This window comes from Hylaeus anthracinus, unplaced genomic scaffold, assembly GCF_026225885.1.
Source record: "Hylaeus anthracinus isolate JK02 unplaced genomic scaffold, UHH_iyHylAnth1.0_haploid 11989, whole genome shotgun sequence".
Lineage (NCBI taxonomy): Eukaryota > Metazoa > Arthropoda > Insecta > Hymenoptera > Colletidae > Hylaeus > Hylaeus anthracinus.
Window position 1 is genome coordinate 1,410,661 of NW_026534337.1, and position 25,120 is coordinate 1,435,780.

General features: G+C 32.7%; 2 protein-coding genes, 1 long non-coding RNA gene and 2 other non-coding genes across 5 annotated transcripts in view; 2 read left to right on the plus strand and 3 right to left on the minus strand.

The window, feature by feature from the left end:
• LOC128888028 (sodium-independent sulfate anion transporter-like) overlaps positions 1–2,239 on the minus strand; it is a 43,055-nt gene extending 40,816 nt beyond the window's left edge. The window contains exon 1 of the mRNA XM_054144622.1: positions 2,120–2,239. Coding sequence (XP_054000597.1) covers positions 2,120–2,165 — 46 coding nt within the window. The 5' untranslated portion in view covers positions 2,166–2,239. The remainder of the gene's footprint in view (positions 1–2,119) is intronic.
• On the minus strand, positions 1,687–1,768 carry Trnas-aga (transfer RNA serine (anticodon AGA)). Its single transcript has one exon. It is a non-coding gene; the product is annotated as a tRNA-Ser (tRNA).
• Positions 2,240–6,624: 4,385 nt separating the features above from the next.
• Positions 6,625–8,039, plus strand: LOC128887701 (uncharacterized). Its single transcript, XM_054143900.1, has 3 exons — positions 6,625–6,926; positions 7,012–7,497; positions 7,757–8,039. The coding sequence occupies exons 1-3, from the start codon at positions 6,625–6,627 to the stop codon at positions 8,037–8,039; spliced, it is 1,071 nt and encodes a 356-aa protein (XP_053999875.1).
• Positions 8,040–13,236: 5,197 nt separating this feature from the next.
• LOC128888140 (uncharacterized) lies at positions 13,237–14,754 on the plus strand. The gene is made up of 2 exons (XR_008460194.1): positions 13,237–13,355; positions 14,256–14,754. It is a non-coding gene; the product is annotated as an uncharacterized LOC128888140 (long non-coding RNA).
• A 2,221-nt stretch (positions 14,755–16,975) lies between these two features.
• Trnas-gcu (transfer RNA serine (anticodon GCU)) lies at positions 16,976–17,057 on the minus strand. The gene has a single exon. It is a non-coding gene; the product is annotated as a tRNA-Ser (tRNA).
• Positions 17,058–25,120: the final 8,063 nt, after the last annotated feature.

Here is a 25,120-nt window from a genome sequence, read left to right on the forward strand (position 1 = left end):
CCCCCCCCCCCCCCGCCGAAACACCCCATTGAAGGACATCCAACATTTTTTGGACACCCTGTATAATTGCAAATGGGATTATCAGGAATACATCTGCAATTACATGTGAAAGGATTGATTGCGTTTGGTAAATTCCTTGTCGAGCTGCACCAGAGCATAGCAATTTCGCACCAACAATGGTTTTATAAACAATAAAAGTGTCCATAAATTTTTGCAAATGGGAACATCACGAATTCATGTATCATGAAATGCGGAAGGTTCCATCGCGCTCGGTAATTTCTTCACCGAGTTACATCATATATTAGGAATTTTGTGATAACAATAGTTATAAACAATACAGAAATTCATAAATTTTTGCATCTGTGATCATTGGGAAAACCTCTCCGGCAGCAAAATGTAAGAGGTTTCATCGATTTCATCGGTTTCAGGCCAAACATACGTGAAATAGTACGCTTTTTGTGATAAAAAGTGATATAAAGTGGTAAAAAATAAGACAAGGACAAATGTTTTGCTATGGGACCAAATGGCAAATGCTCTTCCAGATGCAAGAAGTTTCACTCCGATTCATCAAGCCATCTCGGCGTAATCGGTAAACAGACATAAAAAAAAAAAAAAAAAAATATATATATATATATACATGTCGAATTGAGTAACCTCCTCCTTTTCGAAGTCGATTAAAAACATATGTATTATAGTGTTACAAGCTGTAAACATTCCAATTTTATTAGGATATGACGTCCTATCTCTATTTTTACATAAGTATCTCATAAAAAAAAACAGTTCATTAATATTATAAATTATCGTGAAATATATTTATATTATACATATAAGATTGTATTAATATTTTGAATTCGTTTCAGAGACAAATTTAAATTATTTGTATTCTTTGAAAAGGATATCATTTCGGACATTGTTTCGTACCTGTTCGGGTTGAACTATGCTTAAATAAAAGAGAAGAAGAAACATAAAGAAAGTTACAAGAAGAAAAAACAAAAAGAAATATTTATAAAAAAAAAAGAATTTAAAGAAAGGAAAGAAACAACTACATAAGAAACTGCATTTAGTTGTTTAGAATTCCTGTTTAAATAGTACAACAACAAATTCTACAATTGAATTTGGAAAACAGTATAATTTTAAAATAGAATCACATTTTAATAAAGGAATTTTGAAATGATATATTTCTTTATGATATGGTCGTTTTGTTGCGTTACATATGAGCAGATACATCTTATTTATTTCAAATGATGTATCTTTATCATTTTGATATGTAAAACATTTTCCTTTTTCATCGACAATAGAAAATATCTTAGTTATCCTATAATTACTGATATTACTGGTATTACTACTATCGTGTACATTTGCAATAGTGATAAGGAAACCTGAATTTCATAAAAGTATTACAAAATGTTAAGAGTATGAATGAATAACTAAGTATTCATGAAAATGGAAAACTAACATTACTAAATTAAAGTATGTATTTTGTATATAAAATTACTTTTTTCCAAACTTTTTATTAACTTTTGCATTTTTATTAAAAGTATCATAAACAAGACTTGCGTTTGTTACTATCTTTTAAATCGATGATACAAAATTAAAGAGTAATTAATTGTACACAAATAATATACCCAAGAATCGTAAATGCTTAAAAATAAACAATTATGAAATAAAAAATTATTTCAACAATTTCGCAGTCGGTAGGACTCGAACCTACGCTCCCAGAGGGAATCTGATTTCTAGTCAGACGCCTTAACCACTCGGCCACGACTGCTACTGTACATACGTGTACTTAAACTTCATAAATGCTGAATTAGATATAAAGAAAACTTATAAATTTACAAAATTGTTAAATAGACATAAGCTGTCACGACCTGTTCGTGATTTTAACATTAACTGCAATACTTCGTCTCATTACCAAAGCGTTAATCCCAAAGAAATCTGAATTGGAACGTAATAACTATAATGATTTTAGAATTCTACATGATTAGAAGCATGATCTAATGGAAAAGATACAATCGTTATACAAAAACATGGAAAACGTTGGAAAACAGTAGTCGAATCGAGTTATGGTATTAAAAACAGAGTTGCCGACAGAGATTGAACATTCGAAAATAAAACTTACTTAATAACGGTGTTGTTTCCCAAACATTTCCTCTATCGAACGGCATTTTTGCATGATGGAATACTATTACGAGGCAAGCTACGTATCTACGTACGCTCAACACAAAAGTCACGCATAGCTTACACAGTTGTCTAACTTGTAACAGAGCTGGTAACGTCGGTAATGTAGAGCATGCTTATTCAATACGATTATCAATGCAAAGTCATCACTCGGAAGTCTGTGGACAATGCCATGGACATTATATGTAGCAGGATTGCCTCATCTATTCTCAGATAACGTATCATTCAATGACGATAAAATACAAAGTTATGATTTTTGTTTACCACATAGGAAAATATGTAAATACTTATGTTCCTTGCGATTCAAATATACTTAAAAGTTCAGTTTACATTGTAATTTCTCTTCAATAGAGTGTTATCGATTGGATGAAAAATACTGATTTGCATTGAATTATTTAATCAGTTATTGTTATCATTGAAGCAGATGATATTTTCTATCACACTTTGCACTACATTATTTCATTGGCTTGTATAAAAACACAACTTTACAAGCATAATATAAATATAAAAATTAATTATACATATAGAAATATAATTTAAAAAAAATAACATTTATTTAAATATTTGTATATTTATGACTATTTCTTTTTAACCGACTCCGAAAAGAAGGAGGTTACTCAATTCGACATGTATATATATAAAACTTAAAAAAGGTAAAAAAATTACGCCAAGTACATGAAAAAGTGGAGGACTCAAGGAGTTATCATTGAAAAATAGAAGATCCCCATAAAAAACTACAAGAAGATAGAAAATGATGTGAAATCGAAATAAGCTGCCAGATGATTTGCCTAGATTTCCGCGGCCTGGAAGTCAAATGCTTGGCGTGGCCAGGCAAGGCATTCTTAGATCATCAATACCCATAGTTTCTCTCTCACAGACTTTCAGATAATTTGTCAATTTAAAACTCTGACAATATTATGAGTACACATTCATTGTTTTACGTTTTATATAATTCTTATTCATCGACACCTTCACCTTGCCTATGTGTTAATTATATATATAATTAATATATATATATTATTTATTATTAATTTAATTAATTAATTTACTTATTTATATATATATATATATATTTCATATAATTTATTAATTATAAACACTTATTCGTTCAATTTATAAATAATTATATATACCTGCAATTTTTGTCTTGCTGCAAAAAATTTTAATGTTATTGATGAAATGAGAAAATGACTCCATTTCTATAAGCTCTACATAAAAAGTCTAAATTCAAAACACTAGTGGTATGAATCTATTCTGTAAGGTACCTGACAATTCAGATTTTGGCAACTTACCTTGTAATCAAAAGTGATCTACATTTTACTTTACTGGCAGCAATTTGTTAATCTCCAATCCTGTGGGCCCCCTTAATTTCCACAAGCTCTACATAAAAAGCTTAAATCCAAAACACTTTGGTGGTATGGATCTATATTAAAAACAGTTTTCTGTATGAATAAAGGTGTTTGGCAATTCAGATTTTGACTTACTTACCTTGTAGTCAAGATCGACCAACACTTTACAACACTGGCTGCAATTTGTTATTAAACCCTATATAAAAAGTCTAAATTGAAAACATTTTGCTGATATAAATATAATTAATAATGGAATATTGTAAAATTTTTTGACACTTGGCAGATTATGAATGATGACATCTGTTTCGACTCTCAACGCTCGATGGCCGACGAGCCATGCCGAACCGAATGATTCCGAGAGTCGACGAACGACACTCAGCTTTTGCTTACCTCCTATTGGCTAAGGGTTGACGACGGGAAAATCATACGAAACATACCGTTTTTGACAGATTCATGACATGATATTACGATATCTCAGTTGTACGTGGACCGATTTGATTGATTTCGGTTTTATTCGAAAGCTTATATGCGGTTTACATAAGAAAAATGCCTTTACATTTAGAAAATATTGCAGGCGTGTTGAGATATCCATGAAAGAAATGTCAGGTTAGGTTGGAATGGATCATCTCTCCTGTAAAAGATACGTGGTAGCTTCAACGCCATATATACGCGGTGACGGATAATTTTTCATGTACTTGGCGCCGAGACGATACCGCATCTCTAGATTTTGTTATATGTCTGTTCACCGATTACGTCGAGATGAATTGACTAATCGGAATGAAATCTCTTGCATCTTGTAGAGTATGTCTCCCAGGTGGACCCGTTATGAAGACATTTTGAGATTTGTCACTGTTTACACATTTTTATTTTGCAAAAATCCGAAAAATGTTGTTAATTAAATTATTTTATTTTTATTATGAAATAACTATTGGAAATAACGGTCCGAAATAAATTATTTCGTATAGTTATTTCTTATGTTCATTTCAATTAAAATATTTCCAGATCTGACTACTTTGATAGGTGTATGTTATTATAAAAAATAAATCATAAAAACCCTTTATATCATGGTTATTAAGACCTATTATGAAAAAATAGTTTATTTTATTTTTGATACAAGTACGTTGCATAATTTAAATTCTTGCTATTTTATATTTCCAAATAAAATATATATCCTTTTATGAAAATATATTAAAATTAAAAACATTTTCTCGTCATTTCATAAACCACAAACAGAAATATCTTCGTTCTACGATAATCAATAACTAGTGCAAAATCTTACTGAAGTACTAAATACTGAAATAAATCTAATGTTAACAAGAGACTAACAATAGATGATCTTACTTCCTACTAATTATCGAATTGATAGCCTTGATCAACGCGATATCTCTATCCTCGTCCGCAAAATAATGTGTCATTAAGTGTTCAATAAACAGACAAGAGGGTACAATATCCTTGTTTTTCAAAGTTATCGACAATAGTACAAGTATCACATTCAATATATCGATCTTATTCATTTTCTGTTAATTGCTGATGTGGTAAATTAAGATCCTATTTGCTGACCTTTGACATGAATACAACAAAAATATTAGAGTTACACATAAGTAAAGTCGGTTTTTTACTACTATACAAATTATATTTTATTTAGGATTAATACTATTTGAATCTATAATATAATTTCATGATTATTGACAATCTTTGCTCATCATTTGAGTCTATTCCAATTTTGTAAAAAGTGGATTATTTTGAACTAAATTGGTTTTCAAATGCGATTTTTCATCAATTTCAAAAGATAGCAATCTGTTTAGGAGAATACGATGAGTGAGAATGTACTTCTTATCTCAACACTGATTTTTTTTCTTATGTAATTCTGGCACTCTCAGATTTTGCATTGTCATGCTGCAGAATAAAACTTTATCAATTACACTAGTTTACAGTCAAAATGTACATTCAATGCCACAATTTTTTCTTATGTATTTCGGCTTACTAAACTTGAAAATCGCAATCAAAATTTTTCAATGGATAAATTCTTTTTATATAAATTTTTGAATTTTTTTTCGATTTTTTTCTGACATACGTTCACATTTTAAGCCATATCTCGAGTTATAAACGTCCGATTGAGTCGCGCAAGACGCCATTTTAAAGGTAATCAAATTTTCAACAATTGCTTTTTCACATTATTTTCCAATCGGTTTAATTGTTTAAGTGTTACGAGCCAATATATATGAGAAACTTTGATTTTTTCGGCTAAAATAGAACACGAATATTTCGACCATCGCCATGGAAAGATAGAGATTGTCAAATTATGTCAAGTTTCTTATTGTTTACGTATAGATCGCACTTTTCGAAGAAAGCAAGCTTTTGTTGAAGAAAATCTATGGATAAATACCGGAGTTAGGAGGACTTCCGTTTCCGGTGACAGAGTGTGTGAGTCGTGTGAAAAGTGTAAGGAAGTTTGGAGGAAGGTAGTGTGGGTATAGTGTGGTGGTAGTGAGGGCTACTGGGGGAGGGTAGAAGATAGTGAAGGGTGTGAAGGAAGGGAGAAAAATCGGTGTGAAGGCTGTGCACGTGTCGTTAGAGGTTAGGTAGCGTGATAGAAAAGTAGAGCGACGGTAGCGACGCGGCGCGGAGATAGTGGGAAGGGCATAGGGAGCGCGGGGAATGCTAATTAGAGGATAGTAGAAGAGGAGAAAAGGGAAGTGGAGGATAGTAGGAAAGTGAGGAAATTGCGTCGAGAGGATAATGGAGGGCCGACCGACGAAGGCAGTGGCTTGAGGTAGGAAAAGGACGGGGATTCTAGGGAATATAGAGGATTTGCTTAACAGAGGAAAAAGGAAGGAGAGGGGAGGGGAGGAGGAGATGGAAGCAAGGGAAGTAGAGGAAATATTTAAAAGAAGTAAGAAAGTAGAAAGAACGCCAGAAAAGTTGGGGATAGAGGGAATGAGTTGATGGAGGGAATGAATTAAAAGAGAAAAAAGAGGAAGGAGGGGAGACAGGTTAGGAGGAAAGGAGGGAGTTGAGTAAGAAGGTGAGGGAGTTGGTAATAAGAATAGATAAAAAGGAGAAGGAAGGGAGAAGAAGGAATTTGATAATAAAAGGTATGAAGGTGGACGGGAAGGGGAAGGAAGAAGTGGTAGAAGAGATTTGGGGGAAGATAGGTGCGAAAGAGAAAGTAGAGGAAGTAAGGAGGATAGGCAAAGTGGATAGAGAGGGGAGAGGTAGATTGCTGGTGAAGATGGAAGGAGTGGAGGGAAAGAGGAAGGTAATGATGGCAAAAAGGGAATTAAAAGGGAGGCCGGAAAGAATAGAAGACGATAGAACAGAGGAAGAAAGGCGGGCAAGGTGGAAGATAGAGAGAGAGGCGGAAAGAGAGAGAAGAGAGGGAAAGAGGGTACAGATTGGGTACATGAAGATGTGGGTTAATAATGATTTGAGAAGATGGGATGAAGTGGAGGAAAAGTGGATAGATGAACAGGGAAACGGGCAGATGGGGTTACGAGCAGAGAAGGGAAGGCGAAAGAGGGATGGAAAGAAGTGTAAAAGGAGGATCAGGAGAGGAAAGAAGGATATATAAGGTGGCGTTTTGGAATGTGGCAGGACTGAAGAACAAAGAGAAGGACTTTCGGGAGGGAATAAAAAAATGGGATGTAGTGGTGATGTGTGAAACATGGGTGGGAAGAAGGGAGTGGGAGGGAATAAGGAGTAAAGCGACGAAAGGATATGTGTGGGAATTACAATATGCGGTAAGGAGAGGGAAGAAAGGACGGGCTATGAGGGGAATGCTTATAGGGGCAAGGGAAGGAATCAAAATGATGAGAGTGGAAAGGGAGGAGGAGGAGGAGGAAGAGGGGATAATGGCTAGGAAAATATGGTTAGGGGAGGAGGTGTGGAATATGATAGGAGTATATGTGAATAAGGATTTGCAGAAGAAGCTGGAGAGAATGAGGGAATGGATGGAAGAAAGGGAGAAGGGGTAAGGGTTATAATGGGTCGAGATTTAAACGCTAGGACGGGAACGCAAGGAGGATGGGGGTCAGAGGAGGGGGGAAAGGAAGAAGAGACAAGGAGGTCGAAGGACAAGAAGATAAATAGTGAGGGAAGGAGACTATGCCAATTTCTGGGAGAGCTAGGGTGGGGGATAATGAACGGAGATGTGACAGAGGATGAAGAGGGCGAATTCACGTATACAGAGAATGGAGAGTCAGTGATAGATTATGTGCTAGGAAATGAAGAAACGAGGGTAAGAACGGTAAGGTTGGTAGTAGAGGAGAAAGTGGAATCGGACCACCAACCAGTGGTAGTATGGATAGAGGGTGGAAAAGGGGAAGATGGGAAAAGATGGAGAAGGAGGAAAGGGGGGAGAGTGAAAAAGGGGTGGTGGACAGAAGACAGAAGGAAGGAATTTGGGGAAGGGTTTGTAGGGAAAGAAGGAAGGGGAAAAGAGGTAGAAGAGGTGTGGGGAGAATTAAAAAGGGAGGTATTCCAGGTGTTAGAAAAGATGGAGAAGAAGTATAATAGGAAGGAAGGAAGAGATGCGTGGGATGAGGAATGGAAGAAGAAAAAAAATATAGCGGAAGAGAAATTGAAAAAATGGAAAAGGGAAGGAGGAAGTGGGGAAAGCTTTAGGAAGACAAGAGGCGAGTTAGGTAAAATGAGTAGAAAGAAGAAAAGTAGAGAAAAAGAGAGGTGGGAGAAGGAGATAGAAGGGATAAGAACAGAGGGAGAGATATGGAAGGTTGTCAATAGGGGAAGAAAGCGGAGGAAAGGAGTGAATACAGAAATAGAGATTGAGGCTTGGGACGAATATTTTATAGGGGTATTAGGAGGAGTGGGCTGGAGGGTAGAAAGAGAAGAGAGAGGGGAGCAGGGGGAGGATGAAGAGGAGGAAGTAAGTAGAAAGGAAGTTTGGGCGGTAGTAAAAAAGTTAAAAGAGGGGAAAGCAACAGGAGGTGATGGAATCCCAAACGAAGTATGGAAGTATGGAGGGGAAGTAGTAAGGGAAAGATTATGGGAAATCTGTAACCGGGTGTGGAGAGGGGAAGGCTGGCCACAAGACTGGTCGGAAGGAGTGGTAGTGCCAGTGTTAAAGAAAGGAGATGGACAAGAGTGGAGGAGTACAGAGGGGTGACGCTTACGCAGACGACGTACAAGGTGTATGCGGGGGTATTGGCGGAGAGGCTAAGGAAAGAGATAGAGGGAAGAGGGATTCTACCACCGAATCAGACAGAATTCAGGAAGGGAGTGGGGACAATGGATAACATCTATGTACTCAACTATCTAATGAACAGGCAGATAGCAAGGAAGGGGGGCAAGTTGATAGTACTGTTTGTGGACTTGAAGGCAGCTTTTGATTCGGTGGATAGGAAGGTATTAGCAGAGTTGATGAGGAAGGTGGGGGTGAGAGAAGGGCTGGTGAGGAGGTGCGTGGAGATTTCGAGAGAGACGAGAAGTAAAGTGAGGGTAGAGGAGAAAGAGGGGGAAAGTTTTTGTGGCAGGGTATAGGTTAGGGGATAAAATGAAAGGGGGAAGGTATTGCGAAGAGGAGGATAGAAGGAGATGCAGGGTTTGTTGGGGAGGAATAGAGTCGTGGGAGCATGTATGGGAGGAATGTACGGACTGGGGTAGAGAAAAAGGGTGGCAGGAGGTTGTGACGGAGGTGCTAGGGGAAGAGGGGGAAGGGGAGGTGTGGATGAGGAGAGTGGAAGAGATGAGAGGAAGGACGAGCGGCGGAAACGGAGGTCAGGAATGAGAGTGTGTGTAGGAATAAATGAATGGAATCTCCCTCTCTCTCTCTCTCGCAGGTGTGAATGGAAGGAAAAGTTAGATGTAAGCTGAGAAGTAAGACTTAGTGTATAAGTAGTGTTAAGAGGAAGTAATGTAAGCGGAGCGGAGGTCCGCTTGTACTCCGCAAAGAGAATAAACTATAACTAACTAACTACCGGAGTTAGGAACAATTGAGTAAAGGTACAAAAATCCCAATTTTACTCTGTTTTTGTATTTTTCTTCTATTTATATAGGAAACGTTTATTTAATTGATTTCGACTAGAAAGAATGTTGAGAGGACTACATTTGGTTTCTCATCATAGAAACGAACGGAATGAATAACAGAAGACAAAGTAAAGGCCGAAATTATTTGTAATCGAAATCAATTAAATAAATGTTTCCTATATAAATAGGAAAAAATACAAAAACAGAGTAAAATTGGGATTTTTGTATCTTTACTCAATTGTTCCTAACTCCGGTATTCATCCATAGATTTTCTTCAACAAAAGCTTGTTTTCTTCGTACAAGTGCGATCTATACGCAGACAATAAGAAACTGGACATAATTTGACAATTTCTGTTTTTCCATGGCGATGGAAGAAACTTTCGTGTTCTATTTTAGCCAAAAAAATCAAAGTTTCTGATATATATTGGCTCGTAACACTTAAACTATTGAACCGATTGAAAAATAGTGTTAAAAGCAATTGTTGGAAATTTGAGTATGCGACCTAATCGGACGTTTCTAACTCGAGATATGGCCTAAAATGTGAACGTATGTCAGAAAAAAATCGAAACAAAATTCAAAAATTCATATAAAAAAACCTATCCTTTAAAAAGGTTTTTATTGCAATTTTCGAGTTTAGTAGGCCAGAATACATAAGAAAAAAATGGTGACATTGAATGTATAATTCTTTTTTATTTTGTAAACTAGTGTTATTCAATTTTAAACGTTGTTTACTTCAAAGCTATGTTAAGGGGTTGCACATGCATCATTAATTATTATGCCTGTTTTTCTCGAAACTATCTTTTCATAGTCGGTGACCACTTTAATTCAAAAACTCGTCGGAATTGAATGAAATTCATACACTTTATTCTAGGCATAAAAAACTAGTTATTGATCGAAGGATTTTTCGTTTTGATGAAAACTTCAACTTTTGTAAACAATAAACATACCCATTTTTCCTTAAAAATGCGTAAGTAAATTATCGGCGGTACTAATTATATACCGCCTTTGTACTATTACTGCCGTAAGACGTAATCTGGTAAAAATAAAAACATTTGAAATACGTAAAAATGCGGCCTATAGAAAAAAAGTGTCATTTTTAGGTACAAATTGTGCCGTAATCATGCAATAAATATAGTGTAAATAATGAAAATTTTTAATTAAAAATGGGTTCACTCCATTAAAAATTTAATTACGGCAATGTAGCTGTTTACTGCAAATCAATTATTGAAATATAATTGAGTTATGCTTCATGCAGATTTGGAAAAATTAGTTTTGAGAAAAACGCGTTTAAAGTTTTAATTGCACTATGTGTGTACCTTTGTGCAGATAAACGTGTAGTTGTGAAACCATTATAACATCGAATTTCGACCTGGATCTTGTACTGTTACGTTCTTAAAGAACTAGAACATTTATTTAAGCAAAAAAAAAAATGAATTTTTTGCATTTTACTTGAGTCTCTCTCTTTAAATTGAAGTTTGAAGTTAGTAGATTGAACAGAGCCCACGAGTCGGTCAAACAATGACGGAGCATCTTCTTCCTTTCTTCTATCCTTGTTTGAACAATTGGCAGGCTGCGTTTGAAATCTACTGATTTCAAACTTCATTTTTAGGCTTTGCGTTAAAATAAATGACTTTGCATTGTAGGTTAATGAACTCGTCTTATCATCAACATTCATAATATGCAAAAAAATCTCATTGTTCCATTTTAAAAAATGGTAATGACCTTGTCACAGTTTCAGCACATACGACAAAATAAAAAATAGTAGCTACATTTGGTTGTTCTCTTCGAATAATCTAACATTTACCTGAGAAATCTTTTTGTATCAACAATAGTTTGACCATTATCGCTCTCTAATAGTTTAACTGTTCCACCGTGTATGTACGCGGACTTTCTTCAGACTTCTTTGAACTCAATTTTTCCTCAAGGTGCAATATCGATTGCAAAATGCTGTTATAAAAACCTCGTGACGTACCAGACGTGTCAAAAATTATTTTCCTTATCGCGAAGTTTAATCTATGCCATGACGCACGATATAGTACGTATGTATAGACAAGGAAAATGGTTTTGTGATTCAATGAAATAATTCATTTTACTGAGAACATCATCAAAATACCCAGATAGCACAGGGACGTCCCTGGGACGTCCGGCGTGGACATTCTATGTACGTCCTTGGGACGTCCGATGTGGACATTCCCAGAACGTTCTCTGTATGTCCCTGGGACGTGTGGTGTGGACATTCCCAAAACATTTTCCGAACGATCGAAATGAACGTTAAAATGAAATTTATGTTTAGAAGATGTGTGTATTGAATATTTGGACAATGTTGAATAAATTTTGAAAATTGAGATTTAAAAAAAAATTAAATTTTAATTTTATATATTTTCTTTTATTTGTTGGTAGACTTTAGTCAATTGTATTTATTAACAAATCTTTCCAATTTTTATTTACCTCCGGGGGGGATTCGAACTCACGATTTTCGAACTACCAACGCAACCTGTTCCCCACTTACCCATAAAAGCCTTTGCTAACCCGACTCATATTTTGGGCTTATATAGTGACTCGCATTAATATTCGGACACTTTTTAAAACAGAATTCCTTCTTTTGAAATTGGTCTAAATGACTTGAACTTTTTTTTGAAAAGTTAGAAGAATTACTTTACTAGGTAATTCTGAATAGTTCCAAATATTACATACATATCACATCTCATATGTACGAAAAATATTGTATTCCTAATATTGAATAAACATTTTGTTTTACATGTGCAAACATATATTCTGTTACGAATATTAGATAAATATGTTTTTTATCTACGGAAAAATGTATTCTGTTGCGAATATTAAATAATGACTGTATACCCAGATAGCACAGGAACAGGAACGTCTTATGTACGTCCATGGGACGTCCGGTGCTATCTGGGTATGTTGCACTTACTCTGATGCAAGTAGCTTTGTTTAATTTTTTTATAGCGACATTCGATGTCGCTCTGAAGAAAATATTTTTCTTTTCAACAATACAATAAAGAAAGAAACCAAAACTTGGAGAGTCTATTCAACTGGAATGAAAAAATAATAAACAACCATACAAACACTAAGAAAATAAAAATAGACAAAGAATCAGGCAGAGATATAGTGAATAAAGCAATTCCTACGTCAAGAACAAACCAGCACTTCTTAGAAAAACATAATCTCAAAAAAGAAGAAACAGTAATTCTGGTAAAAATAAAAACAATTGAAATACATAAAAATGCCTATAGAAAAAAAAGGGTAATTTTTAGGTACAAATTGTGCCGTAATCATGCAATAAAAACTGTGTAATTATATATACAGACGGCTCGAAGCAACAAAACAGAAAAGCAAATGGAGTGGGCCTAATTATAATACATCCAAACAGGGAGGAAGAGGAAATAGGATACAGTATAAACAATAAAGGCACTATATACACAACATGAGCAATAGGTATCCATAAAGCTATCAACAAATTCAAATATACGAATGATAAGAATCTCTTGATACTAACAGACTCACTTTCCGTTATAATAGGTTTAGAAACAATAATAGAAAAATCAGAAATCTCAGATAAAAAGAAGGACAATGGATGAATATTTAATATGTACAAAACTCTGATTGACATGGAAAAGCTAGAAACTGCAGTATTAGGATGGATCCCAGGGCATCAAGGAATACCAGGAAACGAGAAGGCAGACAAGACGCGACATCTTAGTAGACGATCAGGACAATGTCCAGGATTAGATCTAATCATATGAACTTAAAAGAATCGCTAGACAGAAAGCGCATTATAGAAACCAAAATCTGTGATTGCAACATGGATGAGGAAACCATAGGGTATGTACTATTTTACTGTCCCCTAAGAAACCTCCCACGAATCGACCTTTTTAACGAGATAGGAACAATAATTATTGATTGTAACTACGACATAGCGGATACAGTAAAGACTGATAAAATAGCTGTGATCAAAGCCTTCATAAAGTTCCTAAACGATGCGAATATCATACTATAGATATGCCGCGGAAAATAAAGATGTAAACATATAACTAGCTGGTTATTGTTGCTCGCTTAATTCATATAGCTATTCATGTTTATTTTGTGTGCGACCCTTTACGGGCTACACAAGGAACTTCCCGATTTCCGATTACAGCGCCATCTATCGCATGATAAAAAATGAGCTGTTCCATTAAAAAGATCATGTTGACCTTGACGTGACTTTGGTCGTCCTTTGAAGGTCAAACGGACATGATCGTACAATAGAATTTTTGAAAGCCTAAAACATTTCTCGAAACCATTTTCTCACAAATGTTCCAGTTTGGAAATATTTGACTGTTTCCATACTTTTGGAGCATCCTGTATGTACATGTGTTATACATATGCATACAAATGTAATAATAGTAATATATGTATATATATTATTTCCGTTTAGTTATTCGCTCATAAATTTATATTTTTCCATCTAGATTGCGTTATTGAGTTAAGTTTTCTTAAAAAAACTAAAAAACTACTGGACCGAATTAGAACAAAATCTAATCAGCTCTAAGTTAGATTGATACACATCGATTGCATCATCGATCATTTTGATCTCGCTATTAGTTTTTTAGAAAACGTTAACGAAAAATTTGTTTATACATACGCGCGCGCGCACACACATTTTTATTTGTTAAAAATAGGCTAAAATTACTCCAATGACCTTGAAACATGGAGATCTGCTAAAAAATCGATTTTTCATTTTAGGGACAAATACGATAACTTCCCTATAAATCGGGAAGTTAAAAAACACGTACTGCTTTAAGAAAGAAATTTATATTTTGCTATTACATGTTTACTACAATAGTACGGGTATCACTAAGACGTTGTCAGTATTGTTATTAATTTTATAATTTATATCGTACGTTAGAAAAAAAAAGAGAGAGTGAAAGGTTAAGACTAGCAGTCCTAAAGGGGGAATAGGAAAAGAGGATCCAACTCTCTACACCAAAAGCAAAAGTGTACAATTTGTAGAATAAGGAACAAGCGAAAAGAATAGACTAGGAAATTAGGATAAAATGTAGGCATTAACTGGGATAGAAACTAAAATAACACTAATGAGTAAATAATTAAAAAAAAAAACAATGGTCAAATAAAACAGTATTATTGTAAACCGTCAAACAACCAGCGTCGCGTAGAATATAAGTAAATAGAATAAGGAGTTAGATATAAATAAAGAACATTGTGATAAGGAAATGTGTTTATACATACATACATACATACATACAAAATATTTTATACATGCAAAACAAAATATTTTATTTATCATAAGAAATTTTTAAGATGATATTTCAAATTATATTTTATTTGAAAAACACTGAAAATATTTGTACCATAGTTCGGAATAATTTATTTTACTAAATTATAGTGTAAAAAATAATATATATATCGAATTGAGTAACTCCTCCTTTTTCGAAGTTGGATAAAAAATATACTTATTTTGGTAATCTAAAACGAACGAAGTACGTTTCCTCTGCATTATAAACATACATTCAATGTAGTTCTTCAATGAATACTTCTATTAAGAATCTTCATAAAATGAATGATGGAAAAAGATACTTTTTCAATCGCAAAAAATCATAATATTTCCAAGAAATAGTTTCTCCATCTGTGTATCATATGTAGATACACAGTTTATTTCCAAATTAAGAACTATGGAAAGTATTCTATTTTATGCTTTATGTTATTAAAATGAAACATATTTTATTTTATGTGTTAGATTATCAAAATAAAATATTTATTTTCATGCTTTAACTATAGATTACCAAAATAAACTATTTTATTTTACGTTTTACATTATCAAAATAAAATATTTTATTTGCTGAAATTTTATATCCCATTTGAAATACTACTTTATTTGAATTATGAAGAATCTATTATTTGAAATAGTATTTAAAATATTTAGTCTATAAATATTACCCACCTCTGTCTCTAACTCTCTAGAATATTACTCCACTGCGTCTAAAGAACTAATCGAAACGTGTAAAACAGTGAAATACCTGTCTTTTAAGCAAATTCAAAACAATATTTCAATTGTACCAAAATGTCTGAAAACATAGTATCTTTTCGAAAAGTATCTTGAGACCAACGTCCATTTTTTCATGTTATACTCCCAATGGAACAACCATATATACTCACTTATATAGAAATCAGAGGTATAAAGATTAAATATTCATTCGATTCAAATTATGTTTCCTCGATACTTTCACTTTATTGAATTCAAAGGGAGAAGGAAAATTGAATGTAGGGAAATCCTGTATGACGTAAACACGAAAAATCGCTATAAAATTTATATTATTCCCAATGCTATGTAGTAATAGAAAATAACATACAATAATGTCGGTTTCGTTCGCTAATGTATCGCTACGAACATTTCTTGTTATGCTCCATCAAACAGATAGATCATTGCTCGCATGATACGTAACAATTAACTATGTATTTCACAAACGCGCAATACTTAATGTCCTGAATACATTATTACGGTAAGACAAATCCGTTTGACTTTGTTACATATTCATGGAATCGATTGTTTCCTTCGATATTCACGAACGATTAGATACGTTACTGAGAACCCACAGACATTCGATGTTTGATATTTTTCTTCTTTAGATCAGGTTTCCGTTGTATCGCGAACACCTAATTAAAAACAAATATAATCGAATGCAAAGCGCAATCCGTGGTTACGTAATCATTTCTGTAACACGGGCACTGAAAGCTGATCGATTTATAATACCTATATCCGAAGAAGATGTTTTGCCGAAAATTTACAAAATAAATGTTTCTTTTTTACAGCATCATCAACGTTATAAATAAAAACTTAACGATGTATACACATTTTATTTGCGTATTCATTTTTAATATTTACTGTTACTATCTTATATTTACAACGTTGAAACAGTAAATAATTAATTGTTGCAGTTGCATACAAAAATAATTCGTAATCTCGTATTGTATACATGTACAAAGGGAGGTATTCTTCGAGTAAGGTTCTTTGTTTCATTTCATGATTGCATTTTCTACTACCATTTATTTATTCGAATAATGGAAATATTTTCTCAACATCGATAAATAAATACTTTACTTAATTAATACAAGAAATTTAACAAACTAACAAAATTATACAAATTAGATTATTAAAATAATTTATTTATCATATCAAAATGAAAAGTTAACAACTTATGGTTACAATTTTCATAAATAACTCTGACTTTGGCTTTAACATTTTTAAATATGTCCTTGAAACATTAAATTATTGCAATTGAAATCGTTGGTATGCCAATGACGTGTACTTAGAATTTCTGTTTCGGAAATTGCTAATTATTTTACTACTCCATTTGCGTGCATGGATAATCCTTTTCATCATTTAAATTTGCAACTACGTGTACGTTACATAAGTAAGGATTTTTGCAAGTTAACAAAAAGTGAGTCGACGAGGATGGGATTCGAACCCACGCGTGCAGAGCACATTGGATTAGCAGTCCAACGCCTTAACCACTCGGCCACCTCGTCCGATGGCAACCACTGCTTTATTGATTCTATTTTTATAGGACTGATTTTTATTAACTTAAATATATATTTTATAAACCTTACACTAATCAAACGTAAGTAAAATTACATTTGAGTAAGAGATAACAAATGAAACCAACGTATGACAATTAATTCATAAAATTTATTCATATAAGAAATTAATTTCAAAAATTTATTCATTTATCAAATTTATTCATTTATTCATTTTATTTATTCAGAAAATTTATTCATAAAAATTTTATACATTTTACACAAACAGAAAATGGAGAAAAGTACATTTGAATATTACATAGCAAATAAATTCTACAAATTGTTCTTAAATGCTTATTTGATTGAACGGTTAAATTTTTATTTATTCATCGTGAAGTATTTCATTTTATAATTCAAATATTAATTTCCATTTAAAGAATAACGTATGGATAGATGCTTATCTTGCCTTCTCCATTCCAAATTCTTTTCATGATAAGAATTTAAAATTGCTGAATATTTGTCACATTAAAATTATTCGTATTATTTGAACAACTCAAATATATTCATGAAAAGTGTTTTTTCGAAACCAAGGAAAGAAACAAAATAACCATGATTCAAAAATGGCCGTACCTCCTTTCCAAATATGAATGCAAATAACAAAAGGAAGAACAATTTTTTGTTCGTCACGCGTTGAATGAAAATTTAAATTTGTATTACAGAATGAAATATTTCACAGTTCACGAATACAAATTTAACTGATCAATGGGACAAACCTTGATACGTAATGATAATAGTAGGCGAGATGTGTTGCATAATTGAATGAACAATCCAGAAATGTTAACAAAATGGAGGAAATAACGGATTTAGATTACGACGCGATTTTCAAGAATTTTAAAAGAATGTAAATGATGACTGCCACCTGGAGACAATGCAGATTCGATCGTAGATAAGGAAGAATCACGTGCATCAAATTTACGTACATATCGACCGAGGAATTCAGCATTCCTTGGATTACCTTGGATAAGAGCCAACGCACTTTATTTCCATGAACTTCCCGTATGTTATCCCTTACCGACCGGTAGCCTATTAATTATCTCTTTTCCATGGCAAACAATACGTTCTTATTTATTACTGAGATAGCACGATCTCATTGTATGCTTCCATTAATATGTGGATTATGAAATATTATATAAATATAAATATAATATAATATAACACTAATGTTATGAAAATAAACAATATTATTGTCCAAACGCTACCGGTCGGTAAAGTGTTAACAGAGCGCTATCCAATCAGCGTTGGATCAATATCATTCGAGGTTCCGTCCTGGAACGAGGGTAGGTAACATTTTGTACGACAGAAACAAAAAATTTCACATTTATGAACAAAATAACAAGTAGTTGCATATTAGAGTGGTCCTTATCTTAATCATTTTTGAAATCTATGTTACGCACACTCTAAATACCTTGCACATATATACAAAAAAATTCCTGCATAGCTTGAGCTCTTAATTTTAACATTAACACTTGCTCCAAATCTTTAAGTTTTAAATGAAAAGTACATGCAATTTTTCCAAACAGTTACTTCTTTTTATAACTTCGATAAAAATTAATAAAATAATTTAAAAGTATCGAATTAATACTTACAATAATACAAATATGCACTAAAAGTTTCAAATTTTTATCTTAATTATTTCCTTGTGTATGATTTAAATAAAATTTGTTTTATTTACTACAGACAGCTTCAAAGGCACAGGGAACATCTTTCCTATATTCTTTTACTATTTGCAATATAGATAGTTATAATCTACATAATAGAGTAAGATGTACTTTGTCCACGATAAGTGCACATGCCATGTGATGAGCATATGAGCCATGATTTTTTACATTGATACCCATATCTTTACGTTCACGCATAATAACATTTGTAATTCAAATGTTTTGTTGTACATATTGTTTTATTTCTGTTATACAATTAAAAAACATTGTTTCCAGATCTATTTCTGGTTTCTTCATTATGCAAAGTAGTTTCAATGTAATTTTGCTAGCATTGATATCATTGGGATAACACTTCTTTTGATATCGTACCATTTTTGTAGAAATTATGAAATTTAATTGCTTCTGTCAATTAAAAAGAATTTTGTGGCGTGAAATGAAGTAATTACTTTCATAAAAAAATTTTCTACATTCCCATAATTTCATTTAATAAGAATTTCCGAGTTCGACAGTTTTCGTTGTTGGTAACATGTCTATTCAAACTATATTCGTTAAAATCTAACCTTTTATCATATTTAATATTTGTTTCTATCTTCGTCACTTTTGAAAAATTATATTTAATAAGTATTTCATTTACAATTTCGAAGGACAATTTTCAACCTTTAAATATGAATATCAGCTGATATAAAAAATATACGTGTGCTATATTGGGTGTCCCAATAATGTTGGTACTCCTTGAAAAGGGTTGTTCGGTAGGTGTTTTGCAACAAATTTTCCTTAGCGAAAATGTTGTCCGAGGCTTCGTTGAGGAGATATTAACGAAAAACATTGACCAATCAGAGCAAGAGTATACCGAAGGACCGCCCGCGGTAGGCGTAGGCTACGCGCTAGGCGTAAGCCACGCGCTAGGCGGCCGCGCTTATACGCTACCACGGCCGCTCCAACGGTACACTCGCGCTCTGATTGGTCAGTGTTTTCCGTTAATATCTCCTCAACGAAGCCTCGGACAACATTTTCACTAAGGAAAAAGTTGTTTCAAATCACTTCCTAATCACCCCTTTCAAAGTGTTACAACATTTTTGTGACACCCTGTATTTTTCAATCCTCTTCCTGTGTACGAAGTTTTACAAAGTGTTACAGTTGATTAATGTTCCTTGTCACACATTTCTAGATTTGTAAGTATACAGCACTTTTTTAACCCTCAAGGTGAGTAGACTGTACAGTTAATATTTAGAGACTTATTTTGAGGACGCACCGCGTACTTTTAGAATAATGATCTTCTCAGTTATCATTATAAATAAAATAAAATTATGTTTCAGCCGTAAAAGATTCGAGAATTCAAATGCTGTCATTTCTACGTCTTGAGTGTTAAACCTGATGTTCACAGTAAACAGGAAAACGTTGGATCGTTGTAGGATTTTCCCTACTTTACTGTGCTTTTTCTTAAGAACTGAAACATTTCCTTATGGAATAAGGAAGATGTTTACTAAAAAAGCATACTTGGACGCTATGTATCCCATGAGTATAAAATATGCAAAAAGGTAGCTGCCACATACCAAGAAGAATGTAAATTGTCCATGCGTGTCAAATGTAATTAACAAAACTTCTATCTAGTAATTTGGGGTTCCGAGGAACTATGCTCTGAATAAACTCGTATTTATTCTTTTCACAGACACTTTTTTTTAAGACATTTAAAATTAACATATAAAATGTAATATTATAAATGTAATGTTCCTCTTTTCATGCAAAGGCTATAATATAAGCGTATAAACGTATAAACGTATATTATGTACGTTTAAAATATACGTTTATACATTTTTCGTTATAAAAATATAATGTGTGATATTTATTCATGTATATATTTATACATATAAATACATATACCATATAAACGTATATTATAAATGTAATGTACCTCCTTTCATGCAAAGGCTATAATTGAAACAACAGAATTACAAAATTTCTAAACATTTTAATAAATATATATCAGAACAATTTTAAAAAGTTTCACATACAAAACACAGTTTGTTATTATAGTATTCTTAATGTAGAAAGAATTTTTTTTTTATAAAACAATCATTCAAACATTTATGTCTGTATTTCCCTCGAAGACATATCGCATGTAGAACAACGATAATGATAAATCGAATAAAATGTTGATATTAGTTATAATTCAGGACAATAAATAGCCCTAAATGTTGTTATTAAGCCAAATATACATTGTGAACGTATCAAAAAATAGTTTCAGATATATCTAATTATAATTTCAATTAGATATTTCTAAAATATAATTAATTGATAAATATTCTCTAAGAAATAATTCTGTAAGGTAATGCCAACAATAAGAGAAATTATATACAGGCCACATTTCGATGACAGAAATAGTTTTGAACGAAAACAAAAGAACATTAACTTGGATTAGGAATCAATTAATTATCTCTGTAAAATTACTTAAATCATCAAAAATTCGTCAGATACAAGAAAATTGTGAATGCGATCTCTCGAAATTTTTAATGAAAAATCTAAATTTATTTGCCTACGAAAAATAATCTTAAACAACGATGATATTATATCATGAATTTATCCTATTTTTATCGAACAATTCATGATTACGGTGAAACGACAAATTCAATCGAGCTGAATTTAACTTGTCAGCTAAATGCAGATCGTCGAATTGAAGATATGCTATATTACATAATTAACAAGAGAAGAATTTATTACTATCGAAGAACAGTCATTCAATTATTTTCGTTCAAATAATTGTATTTCATCAAGCAAATAGATTGTTTCCTTCATTCATCAGCCTTGAGTATGGAGAAAAATTATTATAAAAGCATTTTGCTTTAACATCGAAGAAATACGCCATAAAGCAAAGTTTCAGATAGCGATTTCAAGGTCGTGGATGACAATATAAAAATAGAGTTATATAATTCAATGTTTACCAACATTTGTACCGGTGCAATTGTTGAAGATGATAATTGTAGATAAATAATTAAAGATATAACAATAGAAGAATAGGACGCACGCAAACTATTCCACGAAGTCTTCTATTGTTTCATTGAAGAAATCGTTTCTGGAATTTCAAAACATAATGCGGGTCACCGGTTGCATTTAACCTTAGGGTAATCCCATCGCAGACGATGCGAAACTGTCATAATAAGTGATTATTAAAAAAAAAGAAAACTCTCGATTACATTGATAAATACATTAAACGATATTATGATTGGCTTACAAAACTGTATGTATACAACGATATAAATTAAAATTAGAAAGAGGTAAAAGTAGTAAGTACAGGCCTGGTAATCGTAACATAAGAAAGTAGATAACAGAGTTACTAACGTGGAGAGTTCACTAGTTATAACAAAAACTCATTTTTTACTATACAGGGTGTCCCAAAAATGTTGTAACACCTTGAAAGGGGTGGTTAGGAGGTGATTTGAAACAACTTTTTCCTTAGCGAAAATGTTATCCGAGGCTTCGTTGAGGAGATATTAACGGAAAACACTGACCAATCAGAGCGCGCGTATACCGTTTTAGCGGCCGCGGTAGCGTATGAGCGAAGCCGCCTAGGGCGCAGTCTACGTCTACCGCGAGCGCTCTACCGGCATACTCGGGCTCTGATTGGTCAGTGTTTTCTGTTAATATCTTCTTAACGAAGCCTCGTACAACATTTTCGCTAAGGAAAAAGTTATTTCAAATTACCCCCCGAACCACCTATTTCAAGATTTTACAATATTTTTGGGACACCTTGCATACATCACCCGATGCAGTAGGAAAACCAGTATTGCACATAGTACTTTAATTTCCAGCAGTCATGTTTCTTCAGGACTTTCGTTCAGAGATAGGACTTTAATTCAAATAAAAGATGATGAATAAAACCTACTTATCTATTTCAATTTATTCGTGTCGTTTGCTCGATTGTTATTTGTTCATTTAAAATATATAATTATTAGACTGTGAATTTTTATAGAGCATAAAATCTTTGCAAACTTATCTACAAAAACGGAACCTAAATAAGAATTTATTTCACTTTGTAGATATTATAATATGAATTTCACTTTTAATATTTTTTTTTACATTACTGCAATTTGTAATTTCTTGCACATTCAAATATCTTATAACTCCATAGAAATGCACTGTCTAGTGATTATTGTATCACGTTCGTTTTTAACATTCACTTAAGATCCAAATATAATGATGTACATTTTAATTTAGAAATTATACCTTTATTTTTAAAAGGTATGCACGTCCAGAAAAAATAATTTAAATTCTAATTTCTATTCCTTAAGTAACAAATAAAAAGTTGTGTATCTTTTATTCGTTACTTGAAATTTTGATCTAGATATGAACTTTGCCCATCTCTGTTTTCCTTCATGGTTACCGATTGCAAATTTTATTGTACATTGAAACCACAATTAATTGGTACTCCAACAAAACATTTTTCCTGCAGGAATGTTCTATGTATGTTGTACAACGTAACCGGATGTTAACTACCAAAGAATCGAATCGCCGAATAGGAGTGGGTAATGGTAAAATAGATTTTATTCGTTCAGCCGATTTACGAGCGGTTTAATAGCGATACCATTTTCTGGCTTGATTGCTCTAACAATAGATATGAATTCACATGAATTCCATGTGTGGCAAGTATGCGCTTGTATGCTTCTCTGTGACGTAAGAGAACGGAAACAAAATGCAAGATAGCAGCCAGGCACGTTCCAAAGATCTTTGACTAGCAATGGATGCAACTGAGCTTATCCTTAACGATCCATGACATTACCGGTCTCATTATGTAACTCCGTAACTGGTAAATAGTAATTAATGCTATTTTACTAAAAGAATCTTCAAAAGGTTTTACTTTCGATGCTAGAAAATTAAAAAATTGTTGAGGCACGTGTCCAACATAACTGTGACTACTTTTGTAGACTTAATAGATTAAATCAAATAGCATTAAACATTTAATGCTATTTGATGTTTCGAAACTTAACAAATCTTAAAATATCAACATTTTGTTTTGATTTTTTGTTATAGTTGTTTTACGATACGTCCGATACATCTCCATTGGAAATAAATGTAACTGTTTCAATGATATTTTCTAAAGGAAAATTCCTTTTAAATTGAAGACTTTTTATAATGTTCTCATCAATATTTATCAAAATAGTATTTCAAAGTTTTGTGCTTTTTTATTTCAGTCGTAGTCTTTTACTTGAAACGTACAATTGCATATTTTCATATGTTAACGAAACATAAATAAATGTTAGTTTGTTTGATATTGCAAGATTGTTATCCTTCATCCTGCAGCATGACTTTAAATCTCTACCATAAATCAAACATCAAAACTAAAAAAGATAAGAATACAGAATCCATACTTCATATTTAATTTATACGATACAAATAGCCTAAATGTTATACAAAGCATCTCTTAAACATGCAATAAATACATGAAGTTATACTATATACTTTGTAAGTAACTAATTATTGAATTTTTGAAAGTAACTAATTATTTTAGCAGCTTATTTGAGAATGCAATGGCATACTTTTTCTTTTTTTAATTATAGTACTTAAAGATACACTTGGATTTACTTGAGGATTAACATATAATACATCATGTTTAACTTATATTTTGAGCCATTGTACTACATGAGGTTGATTAATGCTATTTCCTTGTTTGCATTAAACATGGAAATAACAAAACGTATTTATTATTTACCAATACACGTTCAATGTATACGTCAATTTTAATTCAGATTTTGTTTACAAAGACATGCATGAATTTTTTAATATAATAGTTATCACTTATTTAGTTAGTATTTGTTTGGACTAGTTTAGGTAAACAGTTTTCATATTGTTATTTGATATATCCCAAACTGATGACACGCAAATGATCCCAAACCGAACTAAATCTGTTAATTTGAAAATACACTTGGAAATCTTTTTATTATTATTGAAAATTCTTGGTTCCGTGTATAATGATTACAATCTACTGATACATTGTAGTACGGAATATATTCAGCTTGGGTTACGTTGAGAATCGTCTTTCTTTAAGAGGAAACAGGTTTTAAAAATAAAAAGTTCTGTGATAAGTAGGTGAGAAACTGCGTAGTAAAGGATGGACCCCGCGAACAGAATAACCTAGCGCCTGCGCCTAATTCAATTTTGATTGTCCATATCCTGCAGCTATAAACATCAGTTTGTTCAATTCAGTGTATCAATCGCAAGTCTCTATAAATTTTGTTATGAAATTTTAAGTCCATAATATCGACTTGCTTTTAATTGTCTTTGAATGGGCAATGAGCAGAGTAAAAAATGAGGAAAATCGTTAAATTATTACATAATATATTTTTTACACTTCTGTGTCTTCAA

Bases quoted from the DNA above. Each gene is read 5' to 3' on its own strand.
- LOC128887701 (XM_054143900.1), top strand. From the start codon at position 6,625: ATGAAGGTGGACGGGAAGGGGAAGGAAGAAGTGGTAGAAGAGATTTGG. The intron at 6,927-7,011 runs GTACATGAAGAT...GGAAACGGGCAG, and splicing joins GGAAAGAGGGTACAGATTGG to ATGGGGTTACGAGCAGAGAA. The intron at 7,498-7,756 runs GTAAGGGTTATA...TAGGAAATGAAG, and splicing joins ATGGAAGAAAGGGAGAAGGG to AAACGAGGGTAAGAACGGTA.